Raw genomic sequence first — 20,361 nt, forward strand, 5'->3', positions numbered from 1 at the left:
CTAAATCATTGCACAGAAGATGAAGAACGGACACAAAACATAAAGACGTGATTTACTATAACGGCATACGAACAATATTTTATTACAGTATCAGTTTTTAATCAGTACATATATTAATATGATGTTTAGAACGCTGTCACTTCCACCCCATCACCTTCACCCGTCATCCCCCCCCCCCCAAAAAAAAAAACAGGCTCTACCCCTCCCTGGAGAGCAAACAGCCCGACAGTGTCTAATGCATCCTTGTTTGATCATTATACATTTACAAGTAGTATGACGGCAGATATCAGACAGACTATAAATGTGGTGTGTTTATTTATCAAATACACTTATCACCACTGCAAATCGTTTAAATTTTACAACAGGGAGGCAAATAATTCAATTCGAGTTTACGTCACTAAAATACAAGCTATTGTTGGACTGGTAATTGTTAAGCACAAACACCTCTGTTCTGGTTTCGAACAATTTGTGGCCTGTTACTGAAGAAACAGTGCCATGTATATCCCCTGATTCGTGCTGAGTCTATCGCTGATACTGTTTTAACCCTCTTCAGTCGATGACAGGGTAAGACATGACCTTAATGCCGAGTGGCGTCGCTGTTTACTGTCAAATATTCATGTTCCAAACGAGACCCAGCAAGGTCATTTTAACAGGGTTATTCACACATGGGTTGCTCGTTATAACTAAGCTAGATTCTCCACAGACATGTGCTTTATGTCGTATTGGACACATGACACACTGAGACATACACAGGTTAGGCCCGTGACGCCATTGGCACGCATCTACCTGAGCACGCCATGCTGGATTCCACCACAAGATACCTTTTGGAAGTTTTCAGGATTAGTTTAAATTTTTGGGAATCACTTGTAGGTTTTGAACTTGTATCTCGGCAAAGTTCAGAAACTGTTTACACCCTTGTTGACCAAATAGTAGACCGAAAACATGTCGTTAAATTACCCCTCGTGTTGGTAGTCATGATGGATAACAAATTTACCACAAAATACTACAAATATCTCCTCTAGTATTCACTATGTCAACTGAATTTCTTCCTTTAGATGCGTTGATCTTGTCTTTACGCCACTGCCGTTACCAGACGTTCGCCTGGTCAGAACATGTTTGAGTTCTCGCCGAAACATTTTCCCCGAGACGATGTAAATGAAGAAGTTGACGCTGTAGTTCAATGCTGACCAAATTTCGAGAAGGTGTTTGTAAGGTTCAAACGCCATAAATATGCGCTCCGCTTCTGCACGAGGCTTTGACTCTATCGTCACCTGTATGATGACGGAGCACAGCGTGATTGGCAGAACGGTGACGATGTACGCTGACGTAATCGTGATCAGCATATACGTAGTCTTGTGACGTCGTTGTGTCACCCATGCTGTCTTCTCGCTCTCGCTGTCTGCGTGATTGCACGGGATTTGTCTGTAGCGGAAGAGTTTACACACAACCATTCCGTTGCAGAACACTATCAACATGACCGGCAAAAGGAGAATCATCACCAATAAGTACAAGTAGGTGTAGATGTTCAGGTACAGCATGAAGTACTCTCGTTTGACAGTACAATGGCCTCGCGCGTGCTCAAACATCACCAGATTGTAGAATTGACAGCAACACAGTGCATTAAACAAGCACACAATGGCGACGAGAGCTCTCTTTCGCGTGCAGTAGAAAGTCTTCCGCAATGGAAAGTAGATGGCTACAAAACGCTCCACGGCCATAAACGCCACCAGCCAAGAAGACATTAAACAGCTTACACTTTCTGCAAATCGCATGGTTTTACAAGATATATCTCCAAAATTACTGTAAATGCTCGGCTTGCCATAGGAAATATGAATCTCCTCTACTGCCAAAACCTCCCTGCTGATCAATGTTAAACTGTCAAACACAGCCAAAGCTCGCAGATAGAAGCTGTACGACTTGTGACGTAATGGTCGCGAACTCATGACAATGAAACTAAGGATATTACCCACAATTCCTGCTGCCACAATGATCGGGGTGAGCACTTGTTTTGTCCATAAGGCCCATGACATGCCAACCTGGAAATCCTGCAAGACGTCTGAAAGGAACAAAAAACAAAGACGTAATCTCGTACTGGTGAAACTAAACTACACTTAAATGTTAAAGCGCGTGAGGTTAGACATCAATCTATCAATCAATTAATGTATTGTAAATTTTGCGTCTTGTACCGTTCTGTGGCTGTGTTAATACATACAATGTATGGTACATTATATTGGTAACTAGAATACACTGGCCTCTGAAGTGTATACACTAATCCCTGGAGTGTACACACTAGTCCTGAAAGTGTATACACTAGTCCCTCAAGTGTTTACACTAGTCCCTAAAGAGTATACACTAGTCCCTGAAGTGTTTACACGGGTCTCTAAAGTGTTTACACTGGTTCCTGGAGTCTATGCACTAGTCTCTGTAGTTTATACACTGGCCCCTGAAGTGTATACACTAGTCCCTGAAGAATTTAAACTGGTCCCTAAAGTGTATACACTAGTCCCTAAAGTGTATACACTGGTCACGGCAGTGTATACACTGGTCCCTAAAGTGTATACACTGGTCCTTAAAGTGTTTACACTAGTGAAAACTCTTTTCTTTAATTTGCACAATGACAGGCAAACAATCTGTAAAATCGTTTAAAATATTTTATGTAACACAGGTCATTTGAAAAATCTTATTAAAGGCCAACCGGAAATGTACTTTAAACTTACCTCAGCCATATAAAGTTCTGTAAAACTGAAACATCAACCCTAAAAACAGCACAGCCTTTCCCGGCATCGTTGTTTGTTGGTTGGTTATTTATATGACTGTTTGGTCCGTGGTCTGGTGGTCAGTTGTTTACTGGACTGTGTGGTCCGTGGTTTGGTGGTCACTTGTTTACTGGACAGTTTGGTCCGACGTTTGGTGGTCAGTTGTTTACTGGACAGTTTGGTCCGAGGTTTGGTGGTCATTTGTTTACTGGACAGTTTGGTCCGAGGTTTGGTGGTCATTTGTTTACTGGACAGTTTGGTCCGTGGTTTGGTGGTCATTTGTTTACTGGACAGTTTGGTCCGAGGTTTGGTGGTCAGTTGTTTACTGGACAGTTTTGTCCGAGGTTTGGTGGTCTGTTGTTCACTGGACTGTTTGGTCCTTGTTTAGGTGGTCAGTTGTTTACTGGACAGTTTGGTCCTTGGTTTGGTGGTCATTTGTTTACTGGACAGTTTGGTCCGAGGTTTGGTGGTCAGTTGTTTACTGGACTGTGTGGTCCGTGGTTTGGTGGTCATTTGTTTACTGGACAGTTTGGTCCGAGGTTTGGTGGTCATTTGTTTACTGGACAGTTTGGTCCGAGTTTTGGTGGTCATTTGTTTACTGGACAGTTTGGTCCGAGTTTTGGTGGTCAGTTGTTCACTGGACTGTTTGGTCCTTGTTTAGGTGGTCAGTTGTTTACTGGACTGTTTCTTCCGAGGTTTGGTGGTCAGTTGTTTACTGGACATTTTGGTCCGAGGTTTGGTGGTCAGTTATTTACTGGACTGTGTGGTCCGTGGGTTGGTGGTTATTTGTTTACTGGACTGTTTCGTCCATGGTTTAATGGTCAGTTGTTTGGTACGGTGTGCTGTCATTTGGTGTGTGTTGCTTGGTTGTTGGCTATTTGGTTGGTTGTTTCACGCATGCGCGTAGTTTGGATGACAGTTATGTGGCGTGTTATATGGTGGTTAGTTGTTTCGTGTTTTATTTTTTTGAGTTTTGGAGCGTCGTTTAGTTGTTGGTTATTAGGTGGGTTGTTTGTTGAGCCGCTTGTTTGCTTGTTTGGTCGGTAGGAGAGTTTGTGGGAGCCTTTTAGTTTGGTTAATTGTTTGATAGGTATGAAGGAGAGATGGTTGTGTTCGTTAGTAAATTAGTGGGTTTGGAGTTTATTGCTTGAGTCGTCAGTTGAATTATTTGTTGGTTGATCTGTTGGAGATTATGATTGGAGTGTTTGTTTGGTTAAATGGTTGATTAATTGGGTTGTAGGTTTTTATTGTTGGTTGATGGGGTGGTAGGTTTGGATGATTGGTTAATTGGATGGTAGACTATTATGTTTTTTTGATGGGATGGAAGTTTTTAATGGTTGATTGATGGAATGGTAGATGATTATGGTTGGTTGATGGGGTGGTAGGTTTGGGTGGTTGGTTGATGGGGTGGTAGGTTTTTATGGTTGGTTGATGGGGTGGTAGGTTTGGATGATTGGTTAATTGGATGGTAGGTTTTTATGATTTTTTGATGGGATGGTAGGTTTTTTATTGTTGCTTGATGGGATGGTAGGTTTTTATGTTTTTTTGATGGGATGGTAGGTTTTTATGGTTGGTTGATGGGATGGTGGATTTTTATGGTTAGTTGATGGGGTGGTTGATTTTTATGGTTGGTTGTTGGGGTCGTAGGTTTTGGATGGTTGGTTAATTGGATGGTAGGTTTATATGGTTTTTTGATGGGATGGTAGGTTTCTTATTGTTGCTTGATGGGATGGTAGATTTTTATGGTTGGTTGATGGGGTGGTAGGTTTTTATGGTTGGTTGATGAGATGGTAGATTTTTATAGTTGGTTGATGGGGTGGTAGGTTTGGGTGGTTGGTTGATGGGGTGGTAGGTTTGGGTGGTTGGTTGATGGGGTTGTAGGGTTGAATGGTTACTTAATTTAATGGTCGATTTGGATGCATGTTTGACTGGATGGTCAGTTTGGATGGTACGTTGATCGGATAATGCACTTTGGATGGTTGTTTATGTCGTTGGTTGACGGTCGGCCTTGTTGGTCGGTGATATGGTTGGGTTGGCTGGTTGTGTTGTTGGCTGGTTGTTTGATTGCATGATTGATTGCTTAGGGTGTGGGTGTGCATGGGTGGGTAGTTAATGGATTAAATGCTTGGTTGTTTTAATGACAGTTTTCTTGTCCACGTTTACAGGTTGGACACTTGATCAGTTGCTATATATACCGGTATCTTATCTCGGGCACTACACTTTCATCCAACTATAAATACTGGACATTATTGCAGGTGAAAACGTGTTGAGTTCATGTCACCGGCTACATGTATGACGACTGTGTAGGTTTGTGTACATGTATCACGACGATGTACGCTCGTGTAAATGTGTCACGGCGATGTACGCTTGTGCACAAGTATCACGGCAATGTACGCCTGTCTACATGTATCACGACGATGTACGCTTGTGTACATATACCATGACGATGTACGCATGTGTACATGTATCACGACGATGTACGCCTGTGTACATGTATCAGGACGATGTACGCTTGTGTAAATATGTCACGACTATGTACGCCTGTGTACATATATCACGACGATGTACGCTAGTGTACATGTGTCACGACGATGTACGCGTGTGTACATGTATCATGACGATATGGGCTTGTGTACATGTGCCACGACGATGTACGCTTGTGTACATGTATTACGGCAATGTACGCCTGTGTACATGTATCACGACGATGTACGCCTGTGTACATTTGTCACGACGATGTACGCTTGGGGTTGGTCGGCTCTGTATAATTTACAAGACGCCATGGTTTACTTGAACAGTTGAACGTGTTGGTCGGCAGTGTAAAATTTACAAGATGCCATGGCTTACCAAAGCAATTGGACAAGAGGTCATGGTTTACCTGAGCAATTGGACGTTGGACGGCTGTCTAAAGTTTACAAACCCCATGGTTTACCTGAACAATTGGACGTGTTGGTCGGCTGTGTAAACTTTACAAGACGCCATGGCTTACCTGAACAATTACACGTGTTTGTCGTTCGTGTAAACGTTTACAAGACGCCATGGTTTACCGGAGCAATATTACGTGTTGGTCGAGTGTGTTAAATTTACAAGACACCATGGCTTACCTGAACAATCACACGTGTTTTTCGGTAGTGAAAACGTTTACCAGACGCCATGGCTTACCTGAGCAATATTACGTGTTGGTCGAGTGTGTTAAATTTACAAGACGCCATGGCCTACCTGAACAATCACACGTGTTGGTCGAGTGTGTTAAATTTACAAGACGCCATGGCTTACCTGAACAATTACACATGTTTGTCGGCCGTGTAAACGTTTACAAGACGCCATGGCTTACCTGAGCAATTGGACGTATTGGTCGAAGTAATACAGCCTCCGTCCATCTTATCGGGATCTGGTCACGTGACGATCAGAGGTTAAGGTGAATGCGGAGAGAATTCCCCGAAGAGATCCAGGTGTTTAGAAGAATTCCATGACACTATCTAAACACGGAGATCAGATGTCTGTGACGACAAGAAGATATCGAATATCCCTCTCTGATGTTTCCCTAGCTCTCCTCGGGCACACTGACTGAGCACCAATCCAAACACGCGCCGCGTGTCCAATTAGTCTGCGCGAACAGCGACTTAATAACTTAGCCAATCAAAACAATAGTGTCCTGTACGTACATGGAATTCCTAATAGTACAAAACTCAATCTAGTCTTCATTCAACAGGCTAAGGTAGTGTGGATATCACAGGAACTATCACTCACGCCACGATCGTGCTGTAAAGAAAACCCAGTAGAGAGAATGATGAGCAAATGTCACTCACCAGAGCTGAGGTATCAGCGCAAATGGTTTGTTTAAAATAAACACCCCAATTGTGTGACACAGATGGATACTTTGATTTAAACTTTAAAATCAATTTACAAGTAAAAGGTTACTGGGTAATGTCACAAAAATATAAAGAAGGACAGACAAGCGTTGAGATACTTGAAGAAAGAACACTGAGGTTTAAAACGCCGAATAAGTTTAACGTCAAACTAAAGAATAGTTCACATTGTATTGCTAAACCTCTTATAACTTTCTTTATAGATGTCTCAGAGTTAAAGAAATAAAACGATAGGAAACTATGGTGAAGGGCTATGACTTAAATTCCTCACAAAGATAACCCCGTGAAAAGATCGCCGCTTATAGATTATAGTTATACTAACCTTAAGGCCAGATTATCCGGCTCCCTCTCAGCATGATGGATGAGTAGCGAGAACACCTGGCCCACAGCACCTGGGCGGAAGGCATCTGAAACAATCCACCTGTAATTAGTAGGTTGTGTTAATAAGACCACGTGGCCGTGTTCAGGGCACCAGGCATTATAAAAATCGACAATTTTCTACAATCACTACTAATTATCCTGCCCATGCCCCTGCCCTTCTCCCCATGCCCCTCTCCCATGCCCCCCTCTCCCATGCCCCCCTCTCCCATGCCTCTCTCCCCTGCTTCTCTCTACCACCCCTGCTCCTGTACCCTGCAGGGGAGATTTCATTCGTTTGCAAGGTTTTGAAATAATTAGGTTATCAGTGTAAAGAACATCAGCAAGCAGCGAGTAATGTGACGCCTGTCACCCACAGGGGCGTCTGTCAAGTGTATTAGGCTGTGCTTAAGGAGCCGGATGACAGTCAACAGGTAACACTCTAACAGCTAAACCAAAAATAACAGGGGCCTCCCATGCCGATGTTATCAGCGTGCCAGCGCAACGCAATGATCAAGGTGCCTCTCACCAATATGTTTCCTGTGAGTGCAATGAGCAAGGTGCCTCTCACCAATGTGATTCCTGTGAGTGCAATGAGCAAGGTGCCTCTCACCAATATGTTTCCTGTGAGTGCAATGGGCAAGGTGCCTCTCACCAATGTGGTTCTTATGAGTGCACTGAGCAAGGTGCCTCTCACCAATGTGTTTCCTGTGAGTGCAATGGGCAAGGTGTCTCTCACAAATGTGTTTCCTGTGAGTGCAATAAGCAAGGTGCCTCTCACCGATGTGTTTCCTGTGAGTGCAATGAGCAAGGGGCCTCTCACCAGTGTGGTTCCTGTGAGTGCAATTAGCAAGATGCCTCTCACCGATGTGTTTCCTGTGAGTGCAATAAGCAAGGTGCCTCTCACCGATGTGTTTCCTGTGAGTGCAATGAGCAAGGTGCCTCTCACCAGTGTGGTTCCTGTGAGTGCAGCTCGTGCTGTATTCTCCGGTAGTACACGGTCTATCAGCAGCCCGCGGATTATCGCAGGTTTTCTCCCACCATGAGGCTGACCACAGTCGTATAAGTATAAAAAAATACCAAAAAACAACACCATTCAAATAGATAAACATAAACAGGTGTGAATCAAATGCGGTTATCAATGAGAGTTGGAAAAAGACTGTCTCGAGAGTAGCTCTCAGAAGGTCATTAGAGTTATTGCTCGCAAACTGTTCAATACAAGAGTTTTGATTTACCTAAGGGGTAAGGTAACTGGTTTATCTCAGGTGAAAGCAATGTTGTTGATTAATGCAAGACGCAAGGTTGTTGATTAATTTAAGGCGCAAGGTCGTTTATTTATGGAATGCGCAAGGTCGTTGAATAATCGGTGACAGAAGGAAGTAAAACAGAAGATCTTTGAGTCATCTACGACTGTAGTTAGTCGAGTTACCTCAGACAAAAGGCCGTTCATTTTTCTCTGGTGAAAGGTAAGAAGCTTTGTATAGCACTTAACAAGCCAAACATGTATGGCCTTTTTTACAGTATATAAACAGAGTTACTAAGGTGTTGTTATTGGTATGTCACCATAGAAGCGACTGCGATATTGGGCTCAGTTCTCCATACTGATTCCATTTCGCATATGAAATATTCCCCCCAAAAGAGGTGATATCGAATATTCCAGCATTATATTGTGTGAACTGTATACACGCTTTATGCCAGCTTTATGCCAGCGTCACACCAGTGTCATGCCCTTGTCATTCCAGTGTCATGTCAGTGTCATATAAATGTCATATCAGTGTCATGTCGATGTCATGCCAGTGTCATGCCAGTGCCATATCAGTGTCAAGTCAATACCACTGTCATGCCCTTGTCATTTCAGTGTCATACCGGGGTCACGCCAGTGTCGTACGAGAGTCATGCTAGTGTCATGCCAGTGCCATACCAGTGTCATGCAATCGGCATACCAGTGTCATGCCAGTGCCATATCAGTGTCAAGCCAATGTCATACAAGTGTCATTTCAGTGCCATACCAGTGTCACACCGGTGTCACGCCAGTTTCCTACCAGTGTCATGCGAGTGTCATGCCGGTGTCACGGCAGTGTCGTACCAGTGTCATGCTAGTTTTATGGCAGTGTGATGTCAGTGTCATACAGTTGTCATGCCAGCGCCATGCCAGTGTCATGTCAGTGTCATACCATTGTCACACTGGTGTAATACCAGTGCCATATCCGTGTTATACCTGTGGCATGCCAGTGTTATACCAATGGCATACAAGTGTCATGCCAGTGTCATGCCAGTGTCACACCGGTGTCAACATGTGTCATGCCAGTGCTATACCAATGTCATGCCAGTGTCATATCGGTGTCATGTCAGTGCCAATGTCATGCAAGTGTCATGTCAGTGTCATGCCAGTGCCATATCAATGTAATGCCAGTGTCTTATCAGTGTCATGTAAGTGTCATACCGGTGTCATACCAGTGCCGCACGAGTGTCATGCCAGTGTCATGGCAGTATCATATAGGTGTCATGCCAGTGCCAAAGTGCCAATGCCATACTAGTGGCATGCCAGTGTCATATCCGTGTCTTGCCAGTGCCGAACCAGTGTCATGCCAGTGTCATACTAGTGTCATACCAGTGCCATATCAGTGTCATATCAGTGTCATGTGCGTGTCATACCAGTATCATATCAGTGTCAACCATATTACTGTCATACAAGTGTCATACCAGTATCATATCAGTGTCATGTCAGTGTCATATCAGTGTCATTTTGCGCCAGCTTTATGTCAGTGTCACGCCAGTCTTATTTCATCGTCTCGGCAGCTTTATGTCATCGTTACGCTAGCTCTATGCCAGTGTCACGCCAGATTTATGTCAGTGTAACACCAGCCTTATATCAGTGTCATGTCAGATTTATGTCATCGTTTCGGCAGCTTTATGTCATCGTCACGCCAGCTTTATGTCAGTGTCACAACGGCATCACGTCAGTATTACAGATATTTCAGCTTCACATCAACATCAGGTCACTGTTGTACCAGTACCATGCCGTCATCATGTCAGTACTGTACCGCTGTAGTGCAAACATCATGCCATTATTGTACCAGTATCATGCACGTACCAATGTCGTGCATATATCATTTCTGTATTGTACCAGCATCATGCATGTACCAGTTTAGTGCCAGCATCATGCATGTACCAGTGTAGTGCCAGCATCATGCATGTACCAGTGTAGTGCCTACATTATTCCTGTACTGTACCAGTGTTATTTGAGCATCAAGTGCACGTTGACTTGCGTTTCCCGTTGCTGGTTTTAACGCTGGCCTGCTTCATATATCTCCATCATTACAGACTAACTGTAACCTGTCAACACCAAAACTGACGGGAGAGGCACGCGATTTAGCCATTCAATTGGGATTCCCTCAGACAAAAGTGAGGGCAAACGAATTTTTCTTTGGACCCACCATGGCTTTAAGCTATAAGATTATGACCTCGGCCCTGTTTCTCAACGTGGCTGTTTTTTTGCTGAAGGAATAACCTCTAGCTTCTTACGAGTCACATTTGCTTTAGTCCTAAAAGGTTCTGCCCCAAGAGCATTAAATATTCTACAGGAGACGGATGACGGCGTCTGAATCACACATTCAGATTGTTCACAATTTGGTATTTTTTTGATTTAAATGGAACTTGAGGGCAGCAAAAGGCCAGTCGTGACCTTTGTACAAACAATCGGCCAAAGGAATTCAACATTTATTGATTTGGTTCTAATAGGCTATGTTCAGTTCTTCGTCAATGCCTCAGAAGACGTCCTCAAGATAAAACACAAAGTTAAAAATTATCTGGCATCCCTGTCTAGTTTCTAGCAAAAGTCTGTTTATTCACTTTTTGCATAATTTACCTGTCAAACGAAATCGATTTAATTTCATAACAAGCTACATCAGTCGTCCACCACAGGCCATGATAAAAAAGAACACACCCTTGGGCCCATAGCAGCCCACCAAAGCCTATCGGAGCAAATGACAACCCACAAAAGCCTATTTGAGTAAACGACTGCCTACAAAATCCATCCGTACATAGTGTGAAACCATTCATACAGACCACTGATCGTCGGTGAAGGTGTTAAACCAATCATACAGACTATCGACCTTACGTACATGCTTTGAAACCATTCACACAGACCATTGACCGTCCGTACATGGCGTGAAACTAATCATACGGACAATCGATTGTCCGTACGTAGTGGAAAACCGTTAATACAGACCATCAACAGGGCGTACATGGCGTGAAATCATTCACACAGACCACTAATTATCCCTATTGTTGTGAAACCAATCATACATACCACTGACCGTCCGTACATGGCGTGCAACCAATCATACATACCATCGCCCGTCCGTACTGGTGTGAAACCAATCATATAGACCATCGACCGTCCATACATGGCGTGGCACCAATCATACAGACCATCGCCGTACATCGTGGAAAACCATTCATACAGACCAATGATCGTCCGTATTTGTATGAAACCATTCACACAGACCATCTAACGTCCATACATTGTGTGAAACCGTTAATGCAGACTATCGAACGCCCGTACATAGTGGAAAAGCATTGATACAGCCTATCCAACGCCCGCACAGGGCTTGAAACAATGCTGCCTAAAGATAATATTTTTTAGTAACCCTGTTCGTCCTCGTCCTGCATGGGTGTAAGAACTGTACCAACTGCAGCAAATTTATCGAACATAGCAGGACTTTCTAATTGATAACAAACCCTTTTATTTCGATTTTGGGATATTGTTTTCGAAATAAACCTGACTTCCTTTAAGAAAAATAATGCATAGTTATAACATTTTTCTTCACGCAGTGATTCTCCCGAGGCGATTTTCTGGCCAGCTCACCATGACAAGTTACTACAGTATCATGCTCAATATGTACGCATTGTGACACAGGTAGCCGTTACCAGTTCCCTCCATATAAATATGTGGTTTAAAGTGCGTCAGTATAACACTTAAACTAAAATCCAGTTCATTGCAGCGATACTGACAATCGAGAGATAAGAGAATTTATGACGTGACAGCTAATCATCACGTGACGCTTTCAGTGCTAGTGACTGGCCAAGTTCATAAGGGCTTCCACAACGTGGCTACTCGGAGTTAATTGCCCGTCAGAGCCATACCCCCAGTGCGGAACTTCATCTTCTCCGCTTTCATAACTTTATAGAATTTTTTACACACTTTTCTGTGATAGCTGTTCCCTATGTACTGTTTTATGTGCATATAGTTGCAAACTTTATGCTGACTTTAGGATAATTTTGTCCGTTTTTCACCTTTACTTTGAATTAGTGACGTGGCAGAAAATGTACAGTGATTTAGTGTAAGAACTAATTCTTCTGCATGTGCTTTTTCCCATTTAACTAGGCACGGCTGTCTGGCTCGCAGCTTCATTCTTCATGAACTCTCCGTTGTCTTTCATCATAAAAGAAGTTCGCTCATTGTCGCAGCTGTTCATTTTTCCATTACCCCGCGTTAAAATGGTGAGTTGTTGGCGATACATTTACGCCATTAGCGGAGTAAACAAACAAGACATCCCTCATCCGCCTTGTTACAACTACGTCATGCACATGGTCTGTTGACTCGTCGGCTATATGAAGCAAGCAAGAGTTCACGGCCCCTGGAGGCAACGAGAAGCTGGTCATCCAGTGGTAGTTACGTGTCTAACCAATACCCAGACCGCCTCTGGCCTTAACAAGAGGGAGGTCTAACAGAGACCTGCGGGTGCCGCACTAGTGCTCTATTCAGGAGTAATACATGACCCTTTCAAGTATGACCTTAGTTACAGTGTCTGAGTAGTTTGCACTATTTAATCACTAAATTAAGTCACCGCTATTTTCAGTGACAAACCTATCCCAATGACGATTCGACTCCAGTAGCAATCCGACTCCGTTACCAAATATTTTCCAGAGATAACCACACTCCAGTAAAAACCCGACTGTAGTGACATTCCGTTTCTTTTGACAATCCCAATACAGTGACAATTCGACTCCAGTGACTATCCGACCTCATTCAATACCCGACAACAGTGATTGGCCGACACCAGTGACTATACCAGTGACCAGTCGACTACAGTGACTAGCCGACTCCATTGACTAGACGACACCATTGACTAGACGACACCAGTGACTAGCCGACTCCAGTGACTAGCCAACATCAGTGACTAGCTGACACCAGTGACTAGCCGAAACAATTAAGTGACTAGCTAACACCAGTGATTAACCGACTAGCTAGTACTCTACCGACTCTAGTAACTAGCCAACACCAGTGACTAGCCGACACCAGTGACTAGCTGACTCCAGTGACTAGCCGACACCAGTGACTAGCCGACACCAGTGACTAGCCGAAGCAATTAAGTGACTAGCCAACACCAGTGATTAACCGACTCCAGTAACTAGCCAACACCAGTGACTAGCCAAAACCAGTGACTAGCCGACAGGAGTGAATAACCGACATCCGTGACTAGCCGACTCCAGTGAGCAGCAAAGCCCATTGACTAGCCGATTCCAGTGTCTAGCCGACTCCAGTGACTAGCGACTCCAGTGACTAACCGACACCAGTGACTAGCCGACGCCAGTGACTAGCCGACTTGTGACACGCAGACTCCAGTGACACGCCGACTCCAGTGACTAGCCGACACCAGTGACTAGCCGACGCCAGTGACTAGCCGACTCGTGACACGCAGACTCCAGTGACACGCCGACACCAGTGACTAGCGACTCCAGTGACTAGCCGACACCAGTGACTAGCCGACTCGTGACACGCCGACTCCAGTGACACGCCGACTCCAGTGACACACCGACACGTTCATGTCCTTCAGATACTTGTCACAATTCGCAGCTACACATCATATTTATCTGCTTCCTTAATCGTTACTGTACTTGGTTGCCTTAGGGATGTTCGGCTCGTGTTTAGTTGCGAATCACGATGCTGTATCACAGACCACAGAACAGTGCTTTTCTCACTTTTACCAGAAATACATGTAAATGTAAGAAAAATGGGAAAGGGAAGATAATGGCGTGGTGGAATCGGATCAGAGCGAGTTTGCTTTCCTTGATGATGATAATGGATAGGAAAGGAGTAGCCGCAAACCGTAAGATACCGGCTATACAATTGTGCTCATTTCCCGATCGCTGTCAGAGAGATATAAATGAGTTTGCACATAATAAACTCTTAGCCTGGCTCTCACCGTCATCACACGATAGAACATTGGGCGTGGGTTTACTATTCTCAGCCAGAAGACGACTTAAGACTGACTTTGTTCTGATCATTCATCTGTTATGAACATCACTCTCAGCTCACAGCGTAGCGTGTTCAAGGAGATGATCGGGAATTACAGCGGATTACTTCACTGTGTATTTACTCAAGTGCAATGTTTTGAGATTGATGAGGTTTAAGAGATGTGTTAGTGTCAGTTATTCTAAATCTGTGCGGTCTCCTCAGAACGCAGCCTCTCGCCAGTTTTGCGTATTGCGTATTACATTGTACATTCCTTCACGTTTTATGTATTGTATAAGACCAAGACCCAAAACACTAGCTTCTCCGGATTGAGTTGTGAGCGTCCTGGGCTCAAAACACTAGCTTCCCCAGACTGACTCTTGACCATCACCTTTCATGTACATTTTTCCTGCAAATCTTTCTTTTACAATGTATTGCATTGGGCCTACAATGATCTATGGGCCTATGATCTACTGGCGTTAAATAACCTCCATATTGCTGAAGCAGTGAAGGAAATCTATCCGCTTTCATTGGGTTTAAAGGAGACAACAGATAGTCCTGATGGTACATCTTATTTGGATCTATATCTGTATAAAGACGAACAAGGTCTCCTTTCAAGCCGCCTTTACGACAAAAGGGATAATTTCATTTTGATATTGTAAATTATCCTTATTTAGATAGCAATATACCAAAGTGTCCTTCATATAGCGTATACATATCTCGTCTTGTAGCATTTGTCAGATATTGCGTAAATTGTCATGGCTTTAATCTGCGTCACAAGCTGTTAGTTCAAAAACTAGTTTGTCAAGGATACTCCATCAAAGGCCTTCATTCGAAGCTTCTCAAATTTTACAATGAATATAATACTCTCGTTGGCAGGTATGAGCAGAGCGTTCAGGATCTCCGGAGATCTGCATTGTGATCAACCACATAGACGACGCTGTTATCCTTATGTGCATATCTATCGTGCACATGGTATTTAACAACATAGACGGCGTTGGTTGCCGAGTGTAACCGTCTGTCCTATAGATAGCTTTTATACACACCAGCGTGTCATTTGTAACATCATAGATGGCGCCTCTTGTAGTATGAGATCCTTACATATTAACGGGAAAGACGTAATCGTCCGTTACTTTTGAATCACAATCTGTTCGGTTAAGGTCTATAATGCTCGTCATTTTCGAACTGTATCTAATACCGCTTAACCTGGTGCTAGGGGCCGTAAAGGCTGCTATGCTCATTACATCTACATGATGCCTTTATGAACAGTTGCAGTCAAAGCGCGGGTGAGATACCTTGTTTAATTGTTATTTGATGCGGAAGTCATTGATGGACTACGAATTTGAACTTTGATATGGAATTCATGCCAGGAATATCCACTGCCTGCCCGGCATCATTGGAAATTGATGACCGCTTCTCTCTTGTGTGTTACAAGCTTTATTTCCTATTTGTATAATTTCTTACAAACCTTTGTCTTTGGGGGTAAGTGTTAAACGTTATTTTGGAAATGGATCTTGCGATTATCGATTTGGACTGCCCTTTACGGACTACGAATGGTATACGAATGTCGGACATGATGCTTATATATACATCTTATTTTGTGTATTGCATCAGGCCTACATCACGTTTTATATATTGTATTGGGCCTACATCACGTTTTATGTATTGCATTATGCCTACATCACGTTTTGCGTAAGAACGATAGTGATTTGCGTCGCGTTATATGCAGCCTGGTTAAGTCATCTTTTTCTATCGTGCTATTTCACGTTTAAGGTTTCATGTTACTTAACGTTCTATAAATCATGACTGCGATGACGTCATCGACAGCACACAAGTGACCCAGTTAATGCAGTTTGTATCTACTTTAGGGATGGTCTAACACACTGATATAGCCACTCGAAATGGTGTGTAGGTATTTTAATACGCCGTTAGATTCAAGGCTACAACGCACCTAAGAAGAGGAAATAGACGATTAAACAAAAAATCAGCGATGTTAGTTGGTTCTCAGTGAGTACATATTTGCTAACAATCCAGTCAAGTACAGACACCCAGCTTCTCGGGATAGATTCATGGCAATCCAGGGCCCAAAGCACTGGCTTCTGCGGAAGGACTTATGGCAATCCACGGCCCAAAATACAAGCTTCTCTGGATTGTCTCATGAAAATCCACTGCCTAAAACACTAGATTCTCTGGATTGATTCATGCCCAACCAATACCCAAAACACTAACTTCTTCGGACTGACTCATGACCATCCACTGCCCAACCTCTAGCTTCTCCTGACTGACTCATGACTATAAACGGCCCAAAACACTAGCTTCAATGGTTTGACTCATGACCATAAACAGCCCAAAATACAAGCTTATCGGAATTGATTCATGCCAACCAAGGCCCAAAACAGTAACTTCTCCGGAATGACTCATGACAATTCATGGCCCAAATGACAAGCTTTAAATACCAGCCTTTCCAGATTCGTGGCCTTCCACTGACATGAAAACGTTCTCTGCACACCTTGCGCATAAACATTTCCTGCACACTTTTCTTTCACAACTTTACTACTCATATTTCCCGCACACATTTTCTGCACACCTTTACTGCACACCTTTCCTACACATCTTTCCTGCACACATTTCCTGCACACCTTTATCGCCCATCTTTCTTGCACATCTTTCCTGCACATCTTTCTTTCACGGCTTTACTGCTCATCCTTCCTGCAAACATTTCCTGCACACGTTTAGTGCATATCTTTTACTGCTCATCTCTACCCCACACCTTTCGTGCACATCTTTCCTGCACATTTTTCTTACACACCTTTACTTCCCATATTTCCCGCACACTTTTCCTGTACGCCTTTCCTGCATATATTTCCTTCACACATTTCCTGCGCACTTTTGGTGACCACACATTTCCTGCATATCTTTCCTACACATCTTTAGTGCACACCTTTCCTGTACATCTTTCTTTCACGGCTTAACGGCTCATCTCTCCCGCAAACATTTCCCGCACATTTTTCCTATACACCTTTCGTGCATATCTTTCCTGCGCACATTTCCTGCACACATTTAGTGCACACCTTTCCTGCACATCTTTTTTCACGGCCTTACTGCTCATCTTTCCTGGACACATTTCCTGCATACTTTTCCTGCATACCTTTTCTGCACAACTTTAGTGCACGCCTTTTCTGCACATCTTTCTTTCACGCCTTTACTGCTCATCTTTCCCACACAAATTTCCCACACACCTTTCCTGTACACTTTTTCGATATCCTTTAGTGGAAATCTTTCCTGCCTATATATCTTTATATATAATATATATTATATATATCTTTTCCTGCACACCTTATCGGCACAGCTTTAGTGCAAACCTTTCCAGCATATATATCTTTCCCGCACACATTTCCTGTACACCTTTTCTTCACACCTTTAGTGCACACATTTCCTGCACACCTTTTCGGCACACCATTAGTGTAAACCTTTCGTGCACATCTTTCCTGCACACATTTCCCGCTCTCCTTCCCATATATACAACAAAGTCTTAGCTTTTCTAGTTGCATACTAGGACGTGTAATAGAAATAGAGACGAAGACATGTTGATATTCAACCGACATTAAGGATCGAGGTCACTTAATATGGCACTGGGGGAATAATGTCAAGCTGGTTAGCAGAGCGACAACCGGAAACCAGAGTGTAACGTCAAATTTCAACTTCCCCGCATGCAGTCGTTATTACCTCTTCTCAGTGCTGTGGTCAAGGTTACTGAATAAAATTATTCAACCTAGGGACTTGCTGTTTAAAATGGCTACATGCTTGGTGGATATTATAAAAATAATATCAAGAGCATTAGGCGGGAGACAAAAAAGTGGGAGAAATACGAAGCAGACTCTCCGACACGTGCTTTGTTAATGACATCATCATAACTGACCAATGTGTATATTACATCAAGAGTACGTTCGGTCGTAAAATAAAACAAAAAAAACTGTTAAATGTCAGATGTCAATAAAAAATTATATCATCTGTGTCAAACTCACTTTCCTCAACATATGATAATTAAACTAATTTTCCTGAAAGAAAAATCGATGAAAAAATCGAGCTTGAAGACTTCACTTACCTCGGGGTTAGCATCAGGCATGGGTAATCAGGGTTAGGTGTATCAAAGTGTAAAGTGTAAGGGTGGGGACAACGTCCTGTCCGTACAACGTCCGGCAGGCAAATGGCCTTTCTAAACCCTAATTATGTGCTGTGGAATTTGCCCGAAAGCTTGCAATCCTAATAACACGTCCGATCAGGAAAACGGTGAATTATCGTCCATTAGACACGTATGTACGTCAGTCGAATTCTAGTGTATGACAACTCATTTTGACAAGCAAACATTAAACTTACCATAAATTGTTTTGCTCGTTCCTTGTGTTTTCCCTCAGAATGTCCTGAAAATTCTTGCGACACCATATGGGCACTGGAGAACAGTGCGTGAGAGGGTGTTAATCCTGAGGAGATGCTGATAGGGCGGTTGTCATCCGAACAATGGTATGACTGCGTTTTACACGATGTCTTAATAGTTGGCTCGTACCAATCGAGGGTTTATTATCCGGACATAGGTGTGACTTACACCGATTCACTAGCTTACATCAGATTCGGTCGCTGTCCTCATATCACACTAAACAGTACTAAATTAGAAAGCTTTGTAGCATCTAGACACAGTAGTACTCTGGCCAGTATTTTCGGACTGTTTGAGAAATATCCGCATTTCCGGTTGTTTACACACCAATACTCTCTCATCGTCGCTTTCACTTTGACTAAACATAAGTCCGAACAAATGAATTTTGTCAGCCCAAACTCTCGTCACGGAATCCCTCCTATTTAGACAACACTTTTTCTGCAGCTTGGATTGTTTTTTTCTGGGTGAAAAATATCCAAAGAACATCAGCCTACAATACAATACACAATCCATATATAACCCTGTGTTGCTTGAGAAAACCAAGTCATGTTGGCTTCATCGCTATGGCGGCGGACCCAGCACGACGCCACCAGTTCAAGGTGATGTCAACAGTTCTGTTCACACGAGCCCAAATCACTCAACTCATCCCGTCTTCTTACTACAGTTCTTCCTATTCTCACGAAGCTCCACACGCCGTCATCTACGCAACAAATGCTTCAGATTGCTACTTGTTCTGGGAAAATATCTTGGAGAACTTTGGTCGAGCAGGTGCAATGATGGAAGTTTTGGTCCTACTCTCTGTGTGAAGAGTTTCAGGTTAAGACACGGATGTGTGAGAAGTGAAAGCCACATATGAGGAAGCGGCTCTGAGACGCTGTCTTAAGGCACCCCGGTGTTGTGTCAGCCAGTGTATTAACATAGAACAGCGAATCAATATGATAGGCCTATGAAAGCGTCTGATCGCTTAGTCGCATACAAGCTGCCTTGTCAGATCTGATTGGTAGATAGCAGAGACTGAGACCATCCTCATTGTTTCTAGACATGCCCCACTCTTTTGTCCAACATGTAAATGATTAAACATTTTAATATGAAAACAGCTTGATGTACGCAACACAACTGTTTTTGACGAAAGAAGTATACTATTACTTATTTGAAAAAATAAAACAATTGCACCACAGGAAAGTTCCAGGCAAAAAACCCCAAGGCCTGCTAGTGGCTATTTTGGTTCCTCGAATTATCCTCGAATGTCTAAGAAAACAAACTCCAGCAGAGCGCTTTCTTTAGCGACAAACCGTAAAACCATAACACGCCCTTTGAAATTTTTACACTACCGAAATGGACAAACACGGCAAGCTGAGATGCTGCTTCATCCGGAAGATTGCCGGAAAGTTACGAAGTGCGACGCTGTGTGTCCTCTGCACACTGTCACACTGGACACTTTAACACATGAACAGAGTGTTTCTCCGGAAGAGTGCCGGAAATTTACGAGGTGCGACGCTGTGTTCCTCTGCAGACTGTCACATTTGACAGCCTAACAAATGAACACAGTGTATCTCGGGAAGAGCGCCGGAAAGTTAGGAGGTGGGACGCTGTGTGTCCTCTGCAGACTGTCACATTTGACAGCCTAACAAATGAACACAGTGTATCTCGGGAAGAGCGCCGGAAAGTTAGGAGGTGGGCGCTGTGTGTCCTCTGCAGACTGAACAC

At 43.4% G+C, this 20,361-nt stretch overlaps 1 protein-coding gene across 2 annotated transcripts; it reads right to left on the reverse strand.

Moving 5' to 3' along the window:
- Nucleotides 1–226: 226 nt before the first annotated feature.
- On the reverse strand, nucleotides 227–19,577 carry LOC135462921 (FMRFamide peptide receptor frpr-18-like). Of its 2 annotated transcripts, none has more exons than XM_064740232.1 (4): nucleotides 18,600–19,577; nucleotides 6,948–7,032; nucleotides 6,091–6,518; nucleotides 227–2,056 (listed from the first exon to the last, which is right to left on the reverse strand). In XM_064740232.1, the coding sequence occupies exons 3-4, from the start codon at nucleotides 6,134–6,136 to the stop codon at nucleotides 1,029–1,031; spliced, it is 1,074 nt and encodes a 357-aa protein (XP_064596302.1). In that variant the 5' UTR covers nucleotides 6,137–6,518; nucleotides 6,948–7,032; nucleotides 18,600–19,577; the 3' UTR covers nucleotides 227–1,028. The 2 variants fall into 2 exon arrangements, with proteins under 2 accessions (XP_064596302.1, XP_064596303.1); XM_064740233.1 differs by lacking the exon at nucleotides 18,600–19,577 and adding an exon at nucleotides 7,932–7,989.
- Between the last annotated feature and the right edge of the window lie 784 nt (nucleotides 19,578–20,361).

This window comes from Liolophura sinensis, chromosome 2, assembly GCF_032854445.1.
Source record: "Liolophura sinensis isolate JHLJ2023 chromosome 2, CUHK_Ljap_v2, whole genome shotgun sequence".
In the NCBI taxonomy this organism is placed as follows: domain Eukaryota; kingdom Metazoa; phylum Mollusca; class Polyplacophora; order Chitonida; family Chitonidae; genus Liolophura; species Liolophura sinensis.

Excerpts from the sequence above, each read along its gene's own strand:
- LOC135462921 (XM_064740232.1), bottom strand. The coding sequence starts at position 6,136 with ATGGACGGAGGCTGTATTACTTCGACCAATACGTCCAATTGCTCAG. Across the intron at positions 2,057-6,090 it reads CAATACGTCCAATTGCTCAG|ACGTCTTGCAGGATTTCCAG; the intron begins GTAAGCCATGGC and ends TGTTCCTTTCAG.